The following is a 19,742-nucleotide window of genomic DNA, read 5'->3' as shown; positions in this document are numbered from 1 at the left end:
CCCGGGGCCGGGCACCGGGGAGGGGGAGGCGGCGGGGGGAGGCCGGGGCCACCGGAGCCACCGGGGCCGGAGCCACGGCGCATCCTCGTGGGCGGCTTTGTTGAGCGCGGCGGCGGCGGCGGGGGACAATGGGCCGGGCGGGGACGCGGCACCGGGTCCTGCGGGAGTGGCCGCCCGCCCCGCGCCCGGTTACCGGGGGTCGCGGCGCTGCCGGCCTAGCGGAGCGGGGCAGGGGCGGCGGGAGGGGGCAGCGGGCTCCGCCGCCACTTGTTGCCGGCGCTCGGCCCCCGGGCGGGCTGGCGGGGGCTCGCCCCGGCCCCGGTTTCTTCCTCCCCGCCCCGCCGGTGCCGCCCGGCCCTGCCGGCTCCTGCCGCAAGTTGGCGAGTTCCCTGCGGAGCCCGGGCCCGTCCCGGGGCTGTCACGGAGGGGGCTCCTGCCGGGCTCTCCCCCGCAGCCCGGCGATGTCGGGACGACGGCGCCGGAGAGCCCCGGGCTGCGGCGGGAGCGCGGCAAACCCGCGGGGCCCCAGGCCCCCGACGGCGGCACGGCACGGGTTGGCTTCGGGGCGGGGGGCTCGGGGAATGCCCGGCCCGTCTCTCGGCGGGGCCCCGGGCGGGCAACGGCTCCCCGCGGGCACGGGAGGAGTCGGGAGGGCTTCCGGGAGCCCGCGGTGCCACCGGCGTGCGGGGCAGAAACACCTTTGTTTTGCTCTCCTCGGGCCAGCGATCTGTCAGGACATCATCCCTCTCCTCTCTTTTCGCAGGAAGGTGGCTCCCGGCCGGCGCTGAGGCGTGAAGGCACCCCCGGGCTGGGCACCGAGGGCAGCGGGCGGCCGGAGCCGGGGGGCGCTGGGCTGCCGGGCAGCGGCTGAGCCGGCGGCGGGGGCGAGCGGGTGAGCCCGGGGCAGCGCCGCCGCCTCCTCCTCCTCATCTTCCTACTCCTCCTCGTCCTCCTGCCGAGCCCGGGGCAGCTCCTCCGCAGGCGGGCCAGGGGACGGAGCGCATCGGGGAAGCTCAGGGGGGCGCGGGGTGACCTCGGAGTGGGGCACAAGCCCCCGGAGTGCCGGGTGGCAGCGGTGGGCAGCCGGGGCAGGGGTCCGGGAGCGCTCGCTGATGCTGCTTCCAGAGGAATGGGCCAGGAGGAGGAACGAGATGTCTGGGATCGCTGCCCGTGCAGCAGCAGTTGCCTTTCTGCCTTTATCCACTTAGGTTCCAACCAAGTGATGGGAAGCAAGGCAGGGGTGCAGGGTGTTGGAGCCTTCTGCTGGAAGTGGCCGGGGAGGGGGTGAGATAGGGACAGCGAGGTGGCATTGTCATCACTTCATTTCCTTTTGTGCAGGGGAACGATGATGCAGTAGCCGCTCCGGACGGAGGAATTCCGCTGCCCGGCGAGACCCGAGACCCACCTGCGCGACGGCAGAGCCCCTGCGGCCCCAGCCCTGCCCGCAGGCAGCACCGGCCCGGGCAGGGGGCTCGGCAGAGCCGGCGCGGCTCGGCCCGGCGGGACGAGAGCGAGATGAGCATGGTAAAGAGCCTAGAGCGGCTGGAGCAGCGGCTGGCTGTGATGGTGGCTGCCCAGGAGACTTCTCAGGCCTGGTCTTCACTGGGAGAGGAGGGGCCGGTTTGTTTTTTGTTTCTTTTCTTTCACCCAAGCTTCACTGAATGCGAAGGGGCAACGTGCTGCCGGACCCCGGGGGTGGCCACAAAAGGGCTGCGGCGGTTCGGCGGGGAGCGCGGCGGGGCTGCGAGGGCAGCAAAGGAAACGGGGGGAAAATGGAGGGAAGTGCCGGAGCCCGGGCGTGCGGAGGGAGAGCCTGAGCGGGGAGAGGGGCCAGGCACAGGAAACAGGGCAGGGGAGGGGAGAGGCTGGCCTTTTAATGAGCATATCTGCCAAAATGGGCTCCCTTTCTTACTCAACTGCCAACCCAGCGACTCTTTTCTTCGCAGGATTAGAGGGAAATGTTCGGTTTTGGGGACAGTTAAAGGCCATTTGTGTGTGTGATTGCCCAGAGCCCTCGTCAGGAGCCGGGGCTGGAGGGAGCTAGCCCCGGCCATTGGGGTCTTTTATTTCTTTTTGTTATTCAAACAGGGCTTGGGTGATGGCTGCCATCCCAGCCATCATGTAAAATGCTTTCCTCCAGCCTTTTGATATGCATGCCCCTGTCTGGAGGCAAAGTCCGCCTGTCTCCCCTGCAATCTCTCCACCTACTGGGGAAACGGACCTGATAAGGGCGATTCTGTTTTCTCAAGGAAAACTGAAAGCTGCCCAGGCCGGGCCGGGGGAGAGCTGCCCTGGTCCCCGAGGCCAGCCGGGCCGGGAGGCTCAGCCTTGCGGGGATGCCTCGCAGGTGAGCACAGAGGCTCTGACCCTCGGGGCTGTGGCGAGCTCGGCCGGGCAGCGAGCGGGCATCCTGCGGCCAGCAGGCTCTCTAAGCAGTTAACATTATGGCATGGTCTTTAACCAGTTTGGCAAACTTTAAAGAAACTGGTATTGCAAAACTAGGGCGGGATCCGGAGTCAGCGGGTTCATTGTCTCCATGGGGTCTCGCTGCAGGGAATGTCCTGGTCACCGAGGCAGTGTCATGGGCTGCAGCTAGCGCCAGCCTCTTGGGGAGCTTTAAACATCCGAGCTGGAATTCTGGATTATTTCATTCTTCACGGGTTCTTCTACGAGCTGCATCGCCGTAGCGTATGTCTGTGTGCTTGTAGTGCATTAAGCAATGCAAACACTGGTGCTGTTTTTCTCCTCCCCCCGTGAGAGAGAAGCATGTGAGGGGAGTGCTCTGTTTCTTATTATTTTCGTAATGCCCTGTGTGCACATGTTGGTGTGTGTCTGTGAGGGGAGGCAAGGACAAAGAGCTGAGCCTTGCTCTGGAGCAGGAGGTGGTGAGGCTCGCCACGACTGCGGCTGCTGCGGGAGCTGCCCGCTGGGCTGCCCTCGGCAGCAGGCTGGGCAGTCTCGTGTGCAGCTTCGTGTCTCGGTGCAGAAGCCAGCAGTAAGAGAACGGATGGGTATTTGCTGCCTAGGGGAAGATTTTTTGGGAACCAAGCGTTTAACTAGCTTTGCAGTTTGGGTGGTGGTATAATGTTCCCTTTCCTGCTTGCATATCAGAGGACGGTGATGGGATGTCCTTGAGCGATCCCAGCCTGTGCAGCTGGAGAAGTGCACGGAGCACGCAACACATTCACTGCAGGCCCTGCCCATACCTGGTGAGCTGAGATGTCTGCGCTTGTGCCTGCGTCTGCAGCCAGGCCCATGGACGGGCAGAGCCCTCCAGCTTGCATCCAGTCGATGTAATAACTCTTTTTCCACTTTATAACCGAGCAAAAGAAAAAGTCGGAGCTCCCTGCGCAGGCAGCAGAACGGAGCCAGGCACATGGGAAGCACTTGGCTGCGCGTCCCGTGGCACAGCTGCATGAGTTGCCTTTCCTGTGGGGTGGGATGTGATGGGGGGTGGCCGCTGTGTGTGCCGAGGTGCCCCTCGCAGCGATGCAGTGGCCCCGCTGCCGCGGGCTCACGTGGTGGCTGTGGCTAGCGCGGGGCTGGCGGGGGCAGCACGCTGCCTGCGGACCTGCAGTGCTTGGCCCTGCGCAGCCCCAGGAGAAAGGAAAAGCCATTTTGGGGTGCAAATTGTGAACTTCTGTGCTCGGTCTCTCTCCCAAATGGGCTCCTGAGGGAGGGCCAAAGGCGAGGTTCCCCGCAAGGTCCTGCTGTGGTTCTGCGGATGTTTAGCAGGGCTCGGAAGTGGGGCTGGGAGGAGGCCATGCCTGCTGCTGTCCTGCCTGGACCTTAGCAGCCACGCTAGCCTAGTGCTATTCCCATCCCTTGCCTGCACTCCCATGCCGAGAGGAGAGCAGCGTGTCCTGTCCCACCTTGCTGGAAGGACTCCTGAGTGAGATGCGCTGCATTTTGTGGCAGCATCGCTTCTGCCCTTGGTGGCTACCCCTGCTCTCTGCAGGCTGGGGCAGGGCGCAGCCCCTCCAGCAGCCGGCCTGGTGCCGCGGCGTGTTGCTGCGTCCGGGGGCATCCGGGGCCGGGGAGCGCGGGGCTGGGGCCGGGCGCCTGGTCTGGGGCAGCCGGGGGCAGCGCGGCGAGTCTGGGCAGCTCCCAGGAATTGTTCGCTGGGTCTGGGAGCAGATGTGCTGCAGCAGCGGGATTTCTGCACACAGCTGTAGGGGCTTACTCGGCTTTAGGCTTCTGCCGGTGCCATTTTCCTCCTTCCCGTCCCTTTGTTAAGGAGCCGTGTCTCGGGCGGGCGGGGGGGACGCGCAGCCGGGGTCTCTGTGTGCAGAGGTGGGGGCCGGGTGGCCACCTGCCCACCCTCACTTTTGGATTTTACCAGGGTTTTCACGCAGCCCTCTGCATCTGAAACATCAAACCCCGACTGGTCTTTGTTTGCCAGAGGTGCTGACAGATGATCTCAAAGCAGAAATCTCAATTGTTAGTGAAGCAGTTGGAGTTGATGCCGAGAGCGGGAACGCCAGGAAGGGGCGGCGGGGCCAGGGCCTGGGGTCCGTGTAGGGCTGGGGGGGGCTGCCTGCCCTTCCTCAAAGGGCCTTGGAGAGGGGTAAAGCCGACCGCTCCGCAGCTCGTCGAGCTGCGTTACGTGCTCCTGAAATGACTGTGCTGGCGAAGGGGCAAGTCGCAGCACAGATCCATAGCCCGGCAATGAGGCAGCTTCGTTAGCGCAGCCCTGGGTGCCTCTGGGAGCTCCCGCTTCCGAAAACAGGATCCAGGAAGGGCACCCGAGGGAAGGCAGAGGCGGCGGGGTGCAGGCGAGGCGGCCCCACCTCTCCCGGGGGAGCGCCTGGGCAGCCTTTATCTGCGCCGGGGCGCTGGGGCAGGGCCGGGGCGGCCCCAGGGCAGGCGGCCGGGGGGCACGGGGCACAGGCAGTGCTAGCCTTGGCTGTGGGTGGGGGGTGTGTGCCCACGGAGGGGACGTGTCCAAGCCGTGCCGGGTGGCCGCGGATGGGAACCCTTCTCTTCACAGCACCGTGCACGGCCTGCGGAGCTGCGGCAGCGAAATGGCTGCTCCGCCGGGGCAGAGGGTGCCGGGCGGCGTGGGGAGGTGGGAGAGGTTTCGGTGGTGGGAATGTTTGGAAACGCCCGATGTGGGCTGGTTTCTGCTCTGCTCTTTTGGGGTCAGACTGCGCATAAAGACGCTCAGCCTGGAAATGCCCGGCGGGTTTGGCTTTGCGGGCTTGAAAACATCATTACAGCAGCCGCGGGGAGGTTATCGACCGGCCGCACCGCTGCACGGAGCTGCCTGTCCCCCTGTGAAGAGCACTGCCCGAGTGGCCGACAAAAGTGCAGATGCCTGTAAATGCAGACGATTGCATCAGCTGGCGTGCCCACGGCCAGCTCGGCTCTGGGAGCTGCTGGGGCTCCAGTCTGGTCTAAGTGGCGTGGAGGCGAGTGCCAGGGCCGTGATGGGGACAGGAGGCACCGTCCCTGCGTGGGTGCTGCCTGCACGCCTGCTGCCCTCCCCACCATGCGCCCTGCATGTGTGTAAGTGGCTTCTGCTGTTTTTTTAGTAACTGGAAGGCCCATCTCCTGGGGCAGGTTCTGCGTCTCCTGCCCGGAGCCTCCTGCAGCCGGGCCCCTTTGGCCTTCAGGGGAGTTGAACGCGCGGCAGGCGCCAGGACTTTGCTCTGCCGTGTCCCGGTCTCTGCTGTACCTGGTTCTGTAACCACTGGCCCCGCTGCTGGGTTTGCCAGGTTTGTGGGGTGGTGGGAGCACAGTGAGGCTGGTGGCTGTGGGGACAGGGACATCCCGGAGCCTGGGAGCTGTGGGCAGCCACACTGGGCCAGCCCTGGGGAAAAGCCCCAGCGCTTCCCTAGGGATGTGCGTGGGCTGTGTCTGGGGCCTCCGATCGCTGAAGCTGGTGGATCCTCGGGGCCGTGCCTGGGGAGGTTTTGTCCAGGTGCTCATCAGCACCCAGCACTTCCAGATGGATCTCCGACCAGAGCCTTCTGCCTGCCCCCCCGGGTGCTTTAGGGGAGTTGCAATGGGAATAAGCTGTGGCTGTCTTGGATAGCGCACGCAGTCTGCTCTGCCTTTCCGGGGGCTTTCTGGGTGGCTGAATTTCCTCTCCACTGATGCTTCCGCAGGCAACCATGAAAAAGGAGAACCACAGCCGGGATGAGGCGGACTGCAGGGCAGGGCTGATCCTCCTCAACGGGGACTGCACTGATCCTGCTAAAGACACAGCTGCCCTTCTTCTGGAGGCTAACGGGAACCCCAGTGCTCCAGGTGAGACCTGCCGTGCCCGAGTGAGCGGGGCTGGGGATGTCCCAGCCGCCTGCTGCCACTGAGGACTGTGTCCTGGGTTTGGGAGGCTCTGGGCATGGTCCCCAGGCCCTGGCTCTTGGGCTCACGAGGCCAGGGGAAGATTTCTGCTTTTGAAGGGAATAGAATCCAAGCTTGGCAGGGCCATGCCGGGAGGATGCTTTGGCCCTCGGCCCTGGGGAAGCCCAGGCAGCACCAGTGAAGCCACTTGCTCTTTGCCAAGCTTTGCCCTGCTGGAGGGAGTGGCAGAACCTGCCTCCTCTAGAAAGTGCTTTAAATGAACTGATGAAGCCCTGAACACTAGGTGCACAGTTTCATTATTCCTCTGAGCTTCAGAAACACAAAGATCTGTAAAATCCCTGTTCAAGTCCCTGGCAGATTTTAGAACAGGTCTGAGGCTTGGGATTGCCGTGGTGACAGCACCGCCATGGCAGCTTCGAGGACACCACTTGTCTTCTGCTCTCGGCCATGGTTCTGCAAGATTGCAGTCTCTTCAGGTCACGACTGGCTGCTCTCACGGGCAGAGGCACAGGACGGCTCGTGGAGCTGAGCCTGCTCTGGCTTCTTCTGCAGATGCTGGGAGCCTGGGACTGCCAACCCTGAAGAACAAGAGGGTGAGCAAGGACCTCTCCAAGGAGGACCTGTCCTGGCCACTCGCGCTCTCCGAGGCACAGGAGGTGAGTGTGGAGGTGTGCACCAAGGCTGCTGCGAGGTCTCGCTGCCTGCAGGCAGCCACACACTGGGGGCAGCTGGTGCCAGCCTCACGGCCCTCGCCCTCCTGTCTTAACTGGGAACGTGGCCCTGCTGCTGTGGCTCTCACGTTCAGTGCCAGGGAATGGTCTGATAGCAGATGCATTTTTCATTTACAAGCCTACTATTTGTTTTCATATTGAAATTATGTGATTTACATTACGCCGGCAGCTGCAGGAGGGTGTGGTATGTCATGTAGTGATGCCCGCTCTGTGTTGCAGCAGTCTTATTTCTTACTGTGCAGATATTTTCCTTAAAAACTCTGCTGGATTGGTGGACAGAAACGTCTCGTGTCTCCCACTCTCAGGGTGGCCTGGTTTGAGCAGCTGGGGGGTTGGATCCCAGTTTTGTTCCCCCTCCCTTTTGTTTACTAGGTTGACAAACCTCTAGGGTCTGGAAGCATTTTTGCCTTCTGGCTTTATTGTCTTGACTTTGAAATAAAACCCCAAGGTTGGAGATCTGCCTGTGACTATGCAGCTTCCAAAAGAGAGAGCCATAAATTCAGCTGGGTGAAAATCCTGCTTTCCCACTATGTTGGGCCCAGGGGCTGCTCGCTAGCAAAGCCCACTGCAAAAATCTCGTTTCATTTTGAAACTGTTAGGCCGGATGCCGGAAGCATGCCTGGGTTAGACTGTTTTGTAAACTGCGGCTGCTGCAAACCACAGAGGAAAAGCTGCCCTCGGAGCCTCCGCAGGGCTGGGCTGCGGGACCGAGCACACCCCCGTGTGAGCACAGGGTGCTGTGTGAGCCCTGCCCGGCACCCACGGCTCTCCCGGCCGCTGCCTCCCGCTGCTTTCTGTTGTGCTGCTGTGGCTGTAGGGGAGAGGAGGGAGAATACAGCTGAGGATGCACAGGATGCCTGGAAACACGAATTGATTTAAGTGGCTGCTGGTGCCGCTACCTGCACGGGGGTGATGGGGATTGCAGCGAGGTGCAGGGCTGGCGCAAGGGGGCTGCTGCAGAGTGCAGGGTGAAGGGCAGGGTCTTGCACCCCGAGGGCCTCCCGCAGCCAACCAGACTCTTTCCTTCCCCAGGCCCTTGTCCCCAGTGCTGCCCCTGTCCCCACGTGCCACTCGCGCCCTGCAGGCGGCCATGCCATGCACCTCTTTGTTTCCACTTGCAGATGCGGCCCCGGGGCAGCGCCGGCTGGGAGAGCAGCCTCAGGCAGAAGCCTCCTGTCCGCCTCATCTTCCAGGCCGGGCAGACCCGGCACGAGATGAAAATCAAGGAACCGAACAGCGAGGAGAATCTCAGGGACCTGCCAACGCCGCTGCGGGTGAGGGCCCTGCAGGGCAAGGGCTTCCCGGGGCTCCGGAGACGTGCGCTCCTGCTGCGCGTGGCCGGGTGGCTGACTGGGCATGTTGCAGCTGCCTCGTGCCTCAGTTTCCCTCCAAGGCAGTGTGTGTGTGCGCTATTGCTTGCCTCTGCTTTGTGCTGGGTGCTTTGACTGCCTGGGATGACCTGGGGAGAGAAGGGAAGAGAGCAGGAGTGGCCCTGCTGTCTGTCTTACAAACAAAAGCAGCGCTCCCGTAGATGCGCCTGGTCCTGGGCCCTCTCCTCCCATCCGTTCCCAGTTGCAGCAGTGCCCCCGGTCCTTGCTCTCTGGTCCCTGGCTCCAGGGGCTGGGGGAGATGTGCTGTTTCCAGGGGTAGGCGAGGGACTTGCTCCCTCCTGCCACTCTCCCTGTTCCCTGTGGGTGCTCACACCTCGCTGTCCCGCGCAGAGCTCCAGGAGGCGATCGGCCATGCCCGTCCTCAACACCATCGACCTCACGGAGGACGACTCCCGGGACTCGTCGCAGAGCAGCAGCACGCTCTCCGGGAGCAGCTCCCAGGAGGGCCAGAACGGCTCTGCCGAGCTGGCGGCTGAGGAGCCGGAGAGCCGAGAGGCGGGGATAGCGCTGGAGTACCAGGTATGGGGGGCTGCGTGCTCGGCCGCCTCGCCTCTGTGTGCCTCCCCTTCCCCGTGTGCTGGGCAGTGGGAGGGCAGTGGGTCCGTGTCCCCTGTGGCAGGATGGGCCCCGCTGCAGCACCGAGCTGTCTGTGCCGTGCACGGGGCTGCAGCGCTGCCAACAGCCCCCGAGCGCGGTGTGCGCCGGGCTGGGAGCCGTGCCCTGCGGAGACGGGCAGAAAGGGTTTCTGTCGGGAGATGCTGAAGGGGAACAAAGTTGCTGGAGCTGCAGAATGATTTAGTGCCTGCGGGCGTCGGGGCAGGGCCCGAGACTTGCAGGAATTGGGCAATTGCGTTTTGCTGCATAATTAGGTGCCTAATTGCTGAACAAAGCTCCAAGGAGCGTTCAGCTCCCGTGCAGGACTCCCGGTCCCAGCACTGTCGGTGTGTTCCCTGCAGGGCTGCAGCCTGGAGACCCTTGGCATGGTCTCACCAACTTCCCCAGCTCTTCTCTTTTGGTTTTAACTCTGCCTTGCTTTCTGTTCTGCCCTGGGGGAAGCAGAGAAGGGGGTTGCCCTCTCCCTGGGCTGTTTTGTGGCCCCATTGAGGGGCTCTGCTGAGCCAAGGAGCCGCCTTGGCTGCTCAGGAGCCCAGAGAACACCAAGCCCCTGCAGCCAGGAGGGACCCGCAGCATCCCAGGCTGCATCTCTGGCAGCATGGGCCATGCACTGCAGCTCAGGAGCCGAGTTTGTCTGGACAAACATGACTGTGATGGGCTTGGGGCTTGGGAGAGCATGTCCGCGCTGCTCGGGAGCTGCTGCCCCCTTGCCTTACCTGTTCCCCTCGCTGGGACTGCAAAGCCCTTTGTGGTGCAGCTGGAGCTTCCTCACTCCTGGCTTGTGTGAGCACAGGAATGGGCTCTGCAGGAATGGGCTCCGTGCTTGCTGCCTGCAGAGACCCCGCGAGGGCAGGCAGGAGTGGGCACGCACGGCTGCGGGTGCCAGGCTGCTGTGCAGGACGGAGCAGGCAGCGTGCACCGGCGTGCCAGGCTGGGCGTAGGGCTGGCGGCGTGCAGGGATAAGGCACGGGTGGGTGCTTGCTCTTTTGCTTATCTGTTCTATCTTTTGCTTTCAGGATGGGAAGGAATTTGGGATTGGGGAACTCGTCTGGGGAAAGATCAAAGGTTTCTCCTGGTGGCCGGCGATTGTCGTCTCCTACAGAGCCACGTCCAAGCGCCAGGCGGTCTCGGGCATGCGATGGGTGCAGTGGTTTGGAGACGGGAAGTTCTCTGAGGTAAGCCTGCTGCTTCTCCTGGCTGGGGACAGGCCGAGGTCTCCTGCTGCAGTCTGTGCTCCTTTCTGGGGCTGCTTCTGTGCCCAGTGGGGTGCGTGTGTCCACCTGCAGCCTCCCCAGGGCAGGGACCCACCGCGTTTTGCCTGGAGCACAGGTTCCGGGGTGCTCTCATGGCTCTGGTGCCAGTAACCAGTGCCTGACCACCCATCGTGGGCTGGCAGCGGGTTCCAGCAGCTGGGCAGGGTGACATCCCCTTCCAGACCCCCACCTGGCCCCTTTGCGGGCTCTGTCCTGGCTTGTCCCAGGCATCCCGGGTCGCTCCCTGCCCTGGTGTGCGATGCTTTCCTGCAGCCCTCCTTGCCATGGCGCTTGGCTGCGCTGCCAGAGGTGCGGTGCCAGCAGAGGGTGCAAACAGCCCGTCCTCGCTGCATGTGCAATGCCTCTGCCCCCTCCCCTCTGCAGCTTGGCTTGCTCTCGGTGCAGAGCCGGCGCCGGCTTCCCCACGAGAGCGGTGCTCGCTGCGGGGCGCGAGGGCACCATGCTATGGGGACAGGAACGAGCCGTGTCCGTGCCCAACGCTGAGCTTTTGTCGCTCTGTCCTAGGTTTCTGCAGACAAGCTGGTGGGGCTGATGGCCTTTAGGCAGCATTTCAATTCTGCCACGTTTAATAAGCTGGTTTCCTATCGCCGAGCCATATTCCATGCCCTGGAGGTAACTGCGGAGCAGGGTCTGCGGCTGGGGAGGGCACAAAGCAAAGCGCTGGGCTCTGCGGGGAGCACGGGGGCTGGGGGAGCAGCGAGCTGGGCTTGGCCAGGGCTGGGGCCTGGGGTGGCTGCCTCGGGGGCTCGGTGCTGAGGATGAAATGCTGGCTGAGGGCAGGAAGAGGAGCCTCTGCCGGGAAGTTGGGCACCGGCTGCGAGCAGCGAGCCCTGGGGCGTGCAGGCGCTGTGGGAAGGGGGCTGGGGCTGGGGCTTCGCTGCTCTGCCATGGCACGTGGCTTGGCTTTGCCTTTGGGGTGGCTCTGGGTAATGCATGTGAGTCACCTCGAGAGCTCTCAGCAAAAGGAGCCCATGCCACGCTCCGCAATTAATCATTTCCCCCCGTTCTGTACTGGGGTTATGGGGACAGAAGTGTGCAGGAAAATCTGCCTCTTTCAGCTGGGAGGTTTCCAGACATGGGGGCCGAAATCTGCCCTGGCTTCCCCGGGGAATCGGGAGCAATTGCCAGGCAGTGTCACGCCAGGCACTGTCACGCCGGGCACGCTTGTCCTGGGCTGATGACTGGGATGTGCCTGGCACTCCGGGATCCTTCCCTGCACTCCTGGGACGGGCTGGCACTGAGTGCCCCGGGGGCCTGATCCCCATCCAGGGGATGAGCCATGCTCCTGGCTGCAGCTCCGTAAGCCTTCGGGCACTTGTGCCTTTTCTTTGCTTCCTTTTGCTGGGGGGCAGCGTGGCCACGGCACACCCAGCGCAGGAATCCGGCAGCTGCTGCCGTGCCGGGGCCAGCCCAGCCCGGTGCACAGGGAGCGGAGGGGACCGGTCACCCCGGACCCCGGTCACTGTGGCCCCCCCACCCCTCCTGTCTCGGCAGGTCGCCCGGAGCCGGTCAGGGAAGACGTTTGCAGCCACCCCCGGGGAGTCCCTGGAGGAGCAGCTGAAGCCCATGATCGACTGGGCGCTCACCGGCTTCAAGCCCCTGGGCCTCAAGGGGCTGCGGCCGCCCAAAACCTCAGGTGTGCAGGGGCAGGAGCTGGGCACGCTGTGGGCCTGGTGGAGCTGGCCTGGCTGGGGTGGCCCTGGGGCAGCTTTGCCAGGAAACCCTGTAAAGCACCCTCAGGAACCTTGCTGCTGGAGATCAGATGTGATCCGTGGCTCCCTGGGGACCGTGGGGTCTGGGGGGAGCAGTGGGAACCCAGCCCTCCTATGGGGGGGGGAGGAAGGTTGCTAGCTCCGAGGAAATACTGGGCAGGGTCCCACTTGGGGCTTCCCTTGGTGGTCTTCCCCCAGCCTGGAGCCTTTTTGTCATGGGGCACAAGTTGGGATGGGGAAAGGGAAAGGAGCAGGGACGGGAATTCAGCACCCGTCTTCTGCACCGTGACGGAGGAGGATGCAGGCGGGGCAGGGGTGTCCTCCCCTGAAGTGCAGGGTGGTGCCATCCCCCCATGTGCCCCCCATGTACCCCCCAGGGGCCAAGCCGGGTCGTGGGGCTCTGTGGGGTGGGACCTGGCTGCAGGGCTGGGCAGGAGGTGTCCCCGAGGTGTCCCCACCTGTCCCTTGTCCCTTGCAGAGAACGGGGCCCTGCGGAACGGCACGGAGGAGGTGCTGTGCCTCGAGCAGTGCCCCCCCACCAAGAGGCTGAAGGCCACCCTCTGCAACAACAACAAGGAGCAGCGAGTGGAGGAGGACCAGACCCGAGGTACCGGGGTGCAGGCTGGCAGGAGCATGGCTTGTGTGGGGTTCCCCGAGGGAAGAGCAAAGCTTCTGTGGTCTCGCTTTGCCCGCGTGCACCCTGCAGGTGCAGACCAACCCGTGAGCTGGGCTCCATTAACTGCTCGCCTTGGAGACCAGCTCCATTTTGTGGCATTGCAAACGGGGTTGGTTTAGCAGTCGGGACATTCCCCTCCATCTGCCACTCGTAGGTTCACCCTGGGTACACCCCAGATTTCTAACATGCCCATGGCCTGCCTTCTCTGTGCAGTCTTAATGCAATAAGTCAGTTCAAGTAGAGCACAGTTCCAGTTTGTTACAATAAGGAATGCTAAATCTAATTTAATATATTTTGTTTCATAAAGAACAAATGGTTTCCGAAGTTACGAACAACAGCGGGAGTCTCGAAGGTAATCTCTTGCCTGTCCTGCCTTGGTAAGGGGCCTGGGGACGATGTGGGTGCTTGAGGGCAGCACTAGACAAAACCCGTCAGTCCCTCCTGAAATGCACCGTACAGAAATGGGGGTGGTGCCGCAGGTCCATGGGCCTCCGCTTGTTTTCCTGGGAGCAGACTGCTGCTCAGATCCTCCCTGGGGGAGCCACAGCTGGGCCAGGACCTGCCCACAGTGGGGCAAAAGGCTGCGGGCGTTCCCAGCCCTGCTCCGGAGGCGCAGATCCTGCGTGGGGTGGGCGCTCCTGGGTGTGCCCTGGGCACCTGGTGGTGAGGAGCACCCCGAGCCCCGGTGAGCGGAGCTCTCTGCCTCTCAGACAGCTGCTTGTCCTGCGGGAGGAGGAACCCGGCCACCTTCCACCCGCTGTTCGAGGGAGGCCTGTGCCAGACGTGCAGGGTAAGAGCCGCCGTGCCGGAGCTGAGTGGGAGGCTGGGGTGGGGGCGCGGGGCTCCAGCTGCACCGTTGGGATGCGACGGGGTGGGGAATCCATTCTGGACCCCATACCCACCACGGGGTTGTCCCTCTGCATGCTCTCCCCTCTGCTTCCCACGTGTTTTGGGTGCTGCCCATGAAGCACCGAGGGTGGGCATCTCCGAGCTCTTGGTGTGCACCAGTTCTTGCACTGAGCACGGATCCTGATCCTCGCCCTTCGCTCCTCCTGGCTCTCCTTTGCCAGGATAGATTCCTGGAGCTCTTCTACATGTACGATGAAGACGGCTACCAGTCCTACTGCACCGTCTGCTGCGAGGGCAAGGAGCTGCTGCTCTGCAGCAACGCCAGCTGCTGCAGGTGGGACCCCCGCTCGGTGCGGGGCTGGGGGGACGCGGGGCTGTGCGTGGGTCAGTGCCACCAGCACCTCTCCTAGCGCAGCCTGTCTGTCCCTCGGAGCCAGGCTGCACCTGAGTAGATCCCGGTGAGGATGGCAGGAGCTCTGCCCATGCCTGGCTCACCAGCTTTTGTCAGCAGCGCTCAATGCCAGGGTACCACTGCAAAGAGCATCCTGCAACGTGGGGACAGGGCTGTGGCGCATGGCCGGGGAGGCTGCAGGGGAGGCCGGGGTGACCCCACGGGGTTTCTGGTAGTGATGGGCTCAAGGTGGTGTGCTTCGGGCAGGTGCTTCTGCGTAGAGTGTCTGGAGGTCCTGGTGGGGCGAGGGACGTCGGCCAAGGCAAAAGAGCAGGAGCCCTGGAACTGCTACATGTGCCAGCCCCAGCGGAGCTACGGGGTGCTGCAGCGCCGGCAGGACTGGAACACCCGCCTGCAGGACTTCTTCACCAGCGACAAGGGACAGGAATACGTAAGGGCTGTGGCAGCGAGCCTGGCACGCTGGGTTTGGGGGAGAGGGCTGACGAGGGCACGGGGACGGCTCAAAATCCCCCAGCCTCTGCCGTGGTCCCACTCATCCATTGCCGTCTTCCATCACAGGACGCACCCAAAATCTACCCAGCGGTGCCCCCAGCCAAGAGGAGGCCCATCAGAGTGCTCTCCTTGTTTGATGGCATAGCAACAGGTGAGGCGCGGGAAGAGCGCTGCTCTGAGGGCTTGCAGCCCTGGGTGTTTCGTAGCCTCAAGCCTGTCCTGGAAAGCTTGGTGGGGAAAAGGGGACAAGGGACAGGCGTGTCCCCATCAGAAGGGATGAGGGCAGCAGCTCCCTTCCCGCTGGATGGGGCTGGAGGCAGGGAGGAGGGGAAGGAAGGGGTGGGTATTTTGTTCGGCTACCTTGGCTGGCTGAGAAGCAAGAGCCGTGGGAGTGCTGGGGACGGGACGCTGCTGCAAGACAAGGAGTGCCCCAGGGCACCGGTTTGGCTCCCGTTGGGTCAGCTCTGCCGTTCTGCTCTCTGGAGCAAACCTGCATGGCAGAACACAGCAAAAAGGGGCAGCCCAGAAGTCACCTGGGACAGCACCCGCCTGGGTCTCTGTGCTCCCAGGGGAGGCTGGGGGGCTGATGAGAGCGGAGCCACCTCAGAGCGCTTTCTGTGTCCTGGGGCAGGGTACCTGGTGCTGAAGGACCTGGGCATCCAGGTGGAGAAGTACATCGCCTCCGAGATCTGCGAGGACCCCATCGCGGTGGGCACCGTGCGGCACGAGGGCAACATCACCTACGTGCACGACGTCAGGAACATCACCAAGAGAAACGTGAGCGCTGGGGGCACGGTGGGGAGGGTGACCCGCCTGGTGCCCCCTAACCCGGTCTGTCCGCTCAGATCGAGGAGTGGGGTCCCTTTGACCTGGTGATCGGCGGGAGCCCCTGTAATGACCTGTCCCTCGTCAGCCCGTCCAGGAAGGCGCTGTACGGTAAGGCTGCTCCACCCCTGAGGGCCGGGTACCCCCGGGATGCTCCGGTCCGTGGCCGCACATCTCTGGCCACGGAGTGGTCACGGTGGCCCCGCTCTGAGCCGCAGAGCGTGGGGACCACCTGCCAAACGCTGTCTCCACCCAGGCCCACCGGCCCCCACGCCCCCGCCGCAGCCTCCTCTGCGGGGCCGCGGCCGGTCCCCACCCAGCACTCCCGCTTCCCCCCGTGCAGAAGGGACCGGGAGGCTCTTCTTCGAGTTCTACCACCTGCTCAACTACGCCCGGCCCAAGGCGGGCGAGGAGCGCCCCTTCTTCTGGATGTTTGAGAACGTGGTGGCCATGAGGGTCAATGACAAGAGGGACATCTCTCGGTTCCTGGAGGTAAGGGAGCGCCGCGGCTTCGGGAGGAGGGTGTAGGAGCTGGGGCACGTTTGTGCCCTTTGGCTGCAGTTTGGCACGGCCCCGATGCTGTCGCCTGACGCGGGGATCGGTGGAGGAGCACGGTGCCATGCAGAAGGACCCTGCATGCGGGGCAGGGCCATGCTGCACCTTCACCCTGCCACATCCCTGCGGCTCGAGGCGTGCACTGACCCCCCCCCTTAACTTGTTCCCCCCTCTCTCGGGCTGCAGTGTAACCCGGTTATGATCGACGCTATCAAGATATCTGCTACCCACAGAGCTCGCTATTTCTGGGGCAACCTCCCGGGGATGAACAGGTAAATCTTTTGCCGTGGCTTGGTTTGGTTTTGTGGCGCTTGCCTTCCCTTCCCCTGCGCCCCGGAGCACAGGCGCTGCGATTTCCCCCGCGGGGAGCAGCGGGCGGTGATGTGCTCACTAACGAGTGATGATGAGAACCAGGGAGAAGTGCAGCAGCGTCCCTGTCCCCAGGGCTGCAGCCTCTGAAGGGAAGTGTCGTAGGGATTTGAAAGTTAAATAGCAGCTACCGAGCCGTTGTCACCCCGTGGCACTGGGACTTGGTCCGATCGCAGCAGGAGGAGGCACGGCCGTGACTCGGAGCTGTCCCTGTGGCGTGGCCGGGGCAGAGCCTGCGGGTGCCTCAGCATGGGCAGGGGCTCAGGGCTCCTCCCAAAGCATTGCAGGCACTGGGGATACTGGGCGGGCACTGGGGGGACTGGGCAGGCACCGCACAACCTGTGCAAGGCGCCCCGTGACGAAGGCTGCAGCTGCCTGGGGAGCCCAGCTTTAGGATGGTGGGCAGGGAACAGGCACCAGCCAGGATCGCTCTCTGGTCTTGACCTTGCGAGTCCTTTCTCCAGGCTCCCACGCTGCCTCCTCCCTTCCCTGCCGTGGCCATGGGCCGATGGGGCAGCTCGGGTTAAACCTCCCTGGTCTGCTGGGACCTGAAGAGCCACAGCTGCACCCCGAGCAGGCGTGTGGGGCGAGGTGTGCACAGGGCAAAAGCCCTGCTGGGGAGCAGTGTTTTTATTACTGACATGCATACACGTGCATGCAAAACCTTCTGCAAGGTCAGGCACTTCCTTAGCAGCTGCTGGGGAGGAGGCTGCAGGAGCCATCGCTGGCCTCTGCTGCGTGCATCACAGGGCAGACCTGTGCTGTGCCTCTGCTCCTGAACCCCAGTGGCATCTCCCTGTCCCAATGGTGCCGCAGGAAATCGTGCTCGGGCTTCCTCGGGCTGCTTCAGGATCCTTCAGTGGAGCACGGGGAGGCTCGCGGCTCCCAGCCCTGGGCAGTCTGCGGCCAGGCAGAGCTGTGTGTGCCTGCCTCAGGTCACCCATGGGGAGCAGAGGGACCCGCAGGCTCCTGAAATCACCTTTGGGTGCCCCGAGGGGGGAGATGCCCTGGGTAAACGCTCCTGCTCTGTGCCTGGGAGGAGCCGCTCTGATCTGGCTGGAGCGGGCAGCAGGGTGCGAGCTTTAGCAAGTGACCTCCGGCAACTCTGCGCCACGCGGGGGTGATTTATTGGCCTTGGGCAAGGCAGAGGCTGCATGAGGACCTGCCACAGAGCTGGGAGGGAGCAGAAATGGTCTATTGTCTTCAGCCGTTTGGTGTCTGTTTTTCACTGGCTAGTGTTCAAGGCTAGTGCTGATTCTCGGCTGAGACGTTATTGGTGGCTCTTCAGTTTTGCTTTTCCTTTTATTTTTGTAACCCAGTGCTAAAATAGAGCCAGCATCCCGGGGTCTTAATCCCTGCCAGCATCTCCCTCTGAGCAGCCTGGGCTCTGCTGGAGGCGTGCTGGGAGAACCGGCCGCTGCGGGTGGCTGTTGCATGGGACGCGGCCGTGCTGCGCTCACGGGGCTGCAGTGCTTCTGCCTCCCCTGCAGCCGCCCGGAGCAGCGATGCTCTGGCATCGGACGCCTTCTGCGGCCTCTGAGGGCAGCGACCTGCCAAAGTCTCTTGTATTTCAGTAGGGAAGCTGGGGAGGCTCTACAAGAGGCCTCCGGTGAGGTGAATTCATTGCTGTGCTTCAGGAAAGCACGGGGCGCTTGTGTTCCATCTGACGGGCTGCATGTCGAGGCTCTTTGGGGAAATGTCCCCAGCGGGTGAGCCGTGACCGAGGCTCAGGGAAGGGAGGCGAGAGGAGGCTGGCAGGGACCAGCTGCTCACCACCACCCCACGCCTCTGCTCTGCAGGATCTTCGGCTTCCCCCTCCACTACACCGACGTCTCCAACATCAGCCGCGGGGCTCGCCAGAAGCTGCTCGGGAGGTCCTGGAGCATCCCCGTCATCCAGCACCTCTTCTCCCCGCTCAAGGATTACTTTGCCTGTGAATAGCAAGCGGAGCGTCCCTCGTCTCTCGGGTAACGATGCAGCTCAGCTGCCTGGGGGGAGAGGGCAGGATGCGACCACCAGTCTCTCCCTGCGGCTTCCCCGTCCCCGTCCCTCCGCTGCGGGAAGGACGCACGGCCCTGCAGCAGGGCCGAGGGAACTTCAACCAAAGAACCTGGCAGGGCAACCCTTCCTTAAGGGACTGATGACAGCAACACGTAGGAAATGACGGACAAAAGAGCTTTAATTACCCAGCACAGGAAGCTGCATGCATCACTGACGAGGCGAGAAGTCTCCTCCAGAGCATTAAATATTCCGTTTTACCCCAGAGCTGAAGAGGAGAAAGTGGTGGAGGCAGCTGCTGGCGTGCTGCAGACAAACGCGGACTATAGAGGCTGATTGCTTTTCCTAAACAAACAAAACCTCTCTTGAAATGACTGCCAAAAAAACCCTCAAACTGCAGCAGCAGGTGGAAGGGGCCCTGGTCAGGTTACGTACACTGAACATGCAGGATACACAAACCAAATCTTTTTTTTTTCTTTTTTTTTTTTTAAAGACTTTTTTTGATAAACTTTAATTTTGTTGTTTAACGTCTATTGCTGCTTTAAGGCATTACATAAGAATGTGGAGACTCCTAGACCTGAATGTAGCTGAAACTGAACTGTGAGCAGATAGATTTACTTTTCTAGTTAGAAAATATTTCTACAGGGAGATACTGTTTTCTATGTTTGGCTGTAGTTTACAAGTATTCACTACGTCCTTCTCAAAGCATTTACATTTTTTTTCCTCGCATTTCAAAATCCTGCTGAGTGGACTGAAAGGTTGAAGAGGAAGCGGAGCAGGGAGGATCTGGGCTCCAGCGTCCACAAAGCAAGATGTTCTCTGAGCATTTGTCTCCCAAATGAACGTGTGGCAGGGGCAGGCAGGACACGGCACAGCGGCCAACGCCATCCGCACCGCAGCCCCTCCGAGCGTCTCCCAGCAGCGCTGCTGGCACCCCTGGGGCTGAGCATCAGCGGGCAGCCACCGTGGGGCTTCGTGGCAGCGTCGCTGCCTTAACCGGGACCCCGTGTCCCTGTGCTGGGGGCACTTGCCCTGCAGCCCCCCTGCAGGTCAGTGCCGTGCTGGGCGCTCAGTGCCGCACGCACGTGGGGTCTGTGGCACCCGTGGGCTCTGTGGCACCTGTGGGACCAAGGGCTCCCCCCTCTCCTTCTACCTCTCTGGCCAGTGGCTCACGGGTGCCCCCCCTGTACTGGGCTGTGGCTGCTGCCTGCTCCTGTCCCCTGCTGAGGCTGCCTGCGGGGCTCTGCAGCAGGGGAAGCCCAGCTGAAAGCCCAGGCGGTTTTCTTGATGCTGCCTGGGGGTCACTCGTGCCTTCCCCCCATGTGTGGTGCTCCCCAGTGACTGTGCTGCAGCAGCGCACCCCAACCTACTGCTGTGCACACCCCACAGGGACGAGGCCCCCGGCACCTCCTGGCCCCCGACCCACACTGGGGGGGCTCTGCTGGTGCTGGGGGGCTTGGGCGGCCCCAGCTGCCTGTTCCTGCTGCCGTTCAGTCCTGGGAGCTTCACTTTCCAAAGCAGGTGAACGTGCAAC

At 63.1% G+C, this 19,742-nt stretch overlaps 1 protein-coding gene across 4 annotated transcripts; it reads left to right on the top strand.

Annotated features, from left to right (window-relative positions):
* The first annotated feature begins 131 nt into the window (after positions 1-131).
* Positions 132-18,949, top strand: DNMT3B (DNA methyltransferase 3 beta). Of its 4 annotated transcripts, none has more exons than XM_035312736.1 (20): positions 133-892; positions 1,339-1,620; positions 6,111-6,252; positions 6,862-6,965; positions 8,162-8,314; positions 8,762-8,950; positions 10,063-10,221; positions 10,825-10,932; positions 11,815-11,956; positions 12,511-12,639; positions 13,016-13,060; positions 13,419-13,498; positions 13,779-13,891; positions 14,216-14,399; positions 14,528-14,612; positions 15,093-15,238; positions 15,307-15,397; positions 15,630-15,778; positions 16,028-16,113; positions 18,010-18,949. In XM_035312736.1, exons 2-20 carry the CDS (start codon positions 1,516-1,518, stop codon positions 18,149-18,151), a joined length of 2,352 nt encoding a protein of 783 aa, XP_035168627.1. In that variant the 5' UTR covers positions 133-892; positions 1,339-1,515; the 3' UTR covers positions 18,152-18,949. The 4 variants fall into 4 exon arrangements, with proteins under 4 accessions (XP_035168630.1, XP_035168627.1, XP_035168629.1 ...); XM_035312738.1 differs by having other exon boundaries at positions 134-892; positions 1,339-1,524; positions 15,543-15,778; XM_035312735.1 differs by having other exon boundaries at positions 134-892; positions 15,543-15,778.
* Positions 18,950-19,742: the final 793 nt, after the last annotated feature.

Source organism: Oxyura jamaicensis, assembly GCF_011077185.1.
Source record: "Oxyura jamaicensis isolate SHBP4307 breed ruddy duck chromosome 20 unlocalized genomic scaffold, BPBGC_Ojam_1.0 oxy20_random_OJ70554, whole genome shotgun sequence".
In the NCBI taxonomy this organism is placed as follows: Eukaryota; Metazoa; Chordata; class Aves; order Anseriformes; family Anatidae; genus Oxyura; species Oxyura jamaicensis.
The sequence above is the reverse complement of the archived record's forward strand: the minus strand, read 5'-3'. Positions and strand labels throughout refer to the sequence as shown.

Bases quoted from the DNA above. Each gene is read 5' to 3' on its own strand.
- DNMT3B (XM_035312735.1), top strand. From the start codon at position 1,516: ATGAGCATGGTAAAGAGCCTAGAGCGGCTGGAGCAGCGGCTGGCTGTG. The intron at 6,966-8,161 runs GTGAGTGTGGAG...TTCCACTTGCAG, and splicing joins CGCTCTCCGAGGCACAGGAG to ATGCGGCCCCGGGGCAGCGC. The intron at 10,222-10,824 runs GTAAGCCTGCTG...GCTCTGTCCTAG, and splicing joins GAGACGGGAAGTTCTCTGAG to GTTTCTGCAGACAAGCTGGT.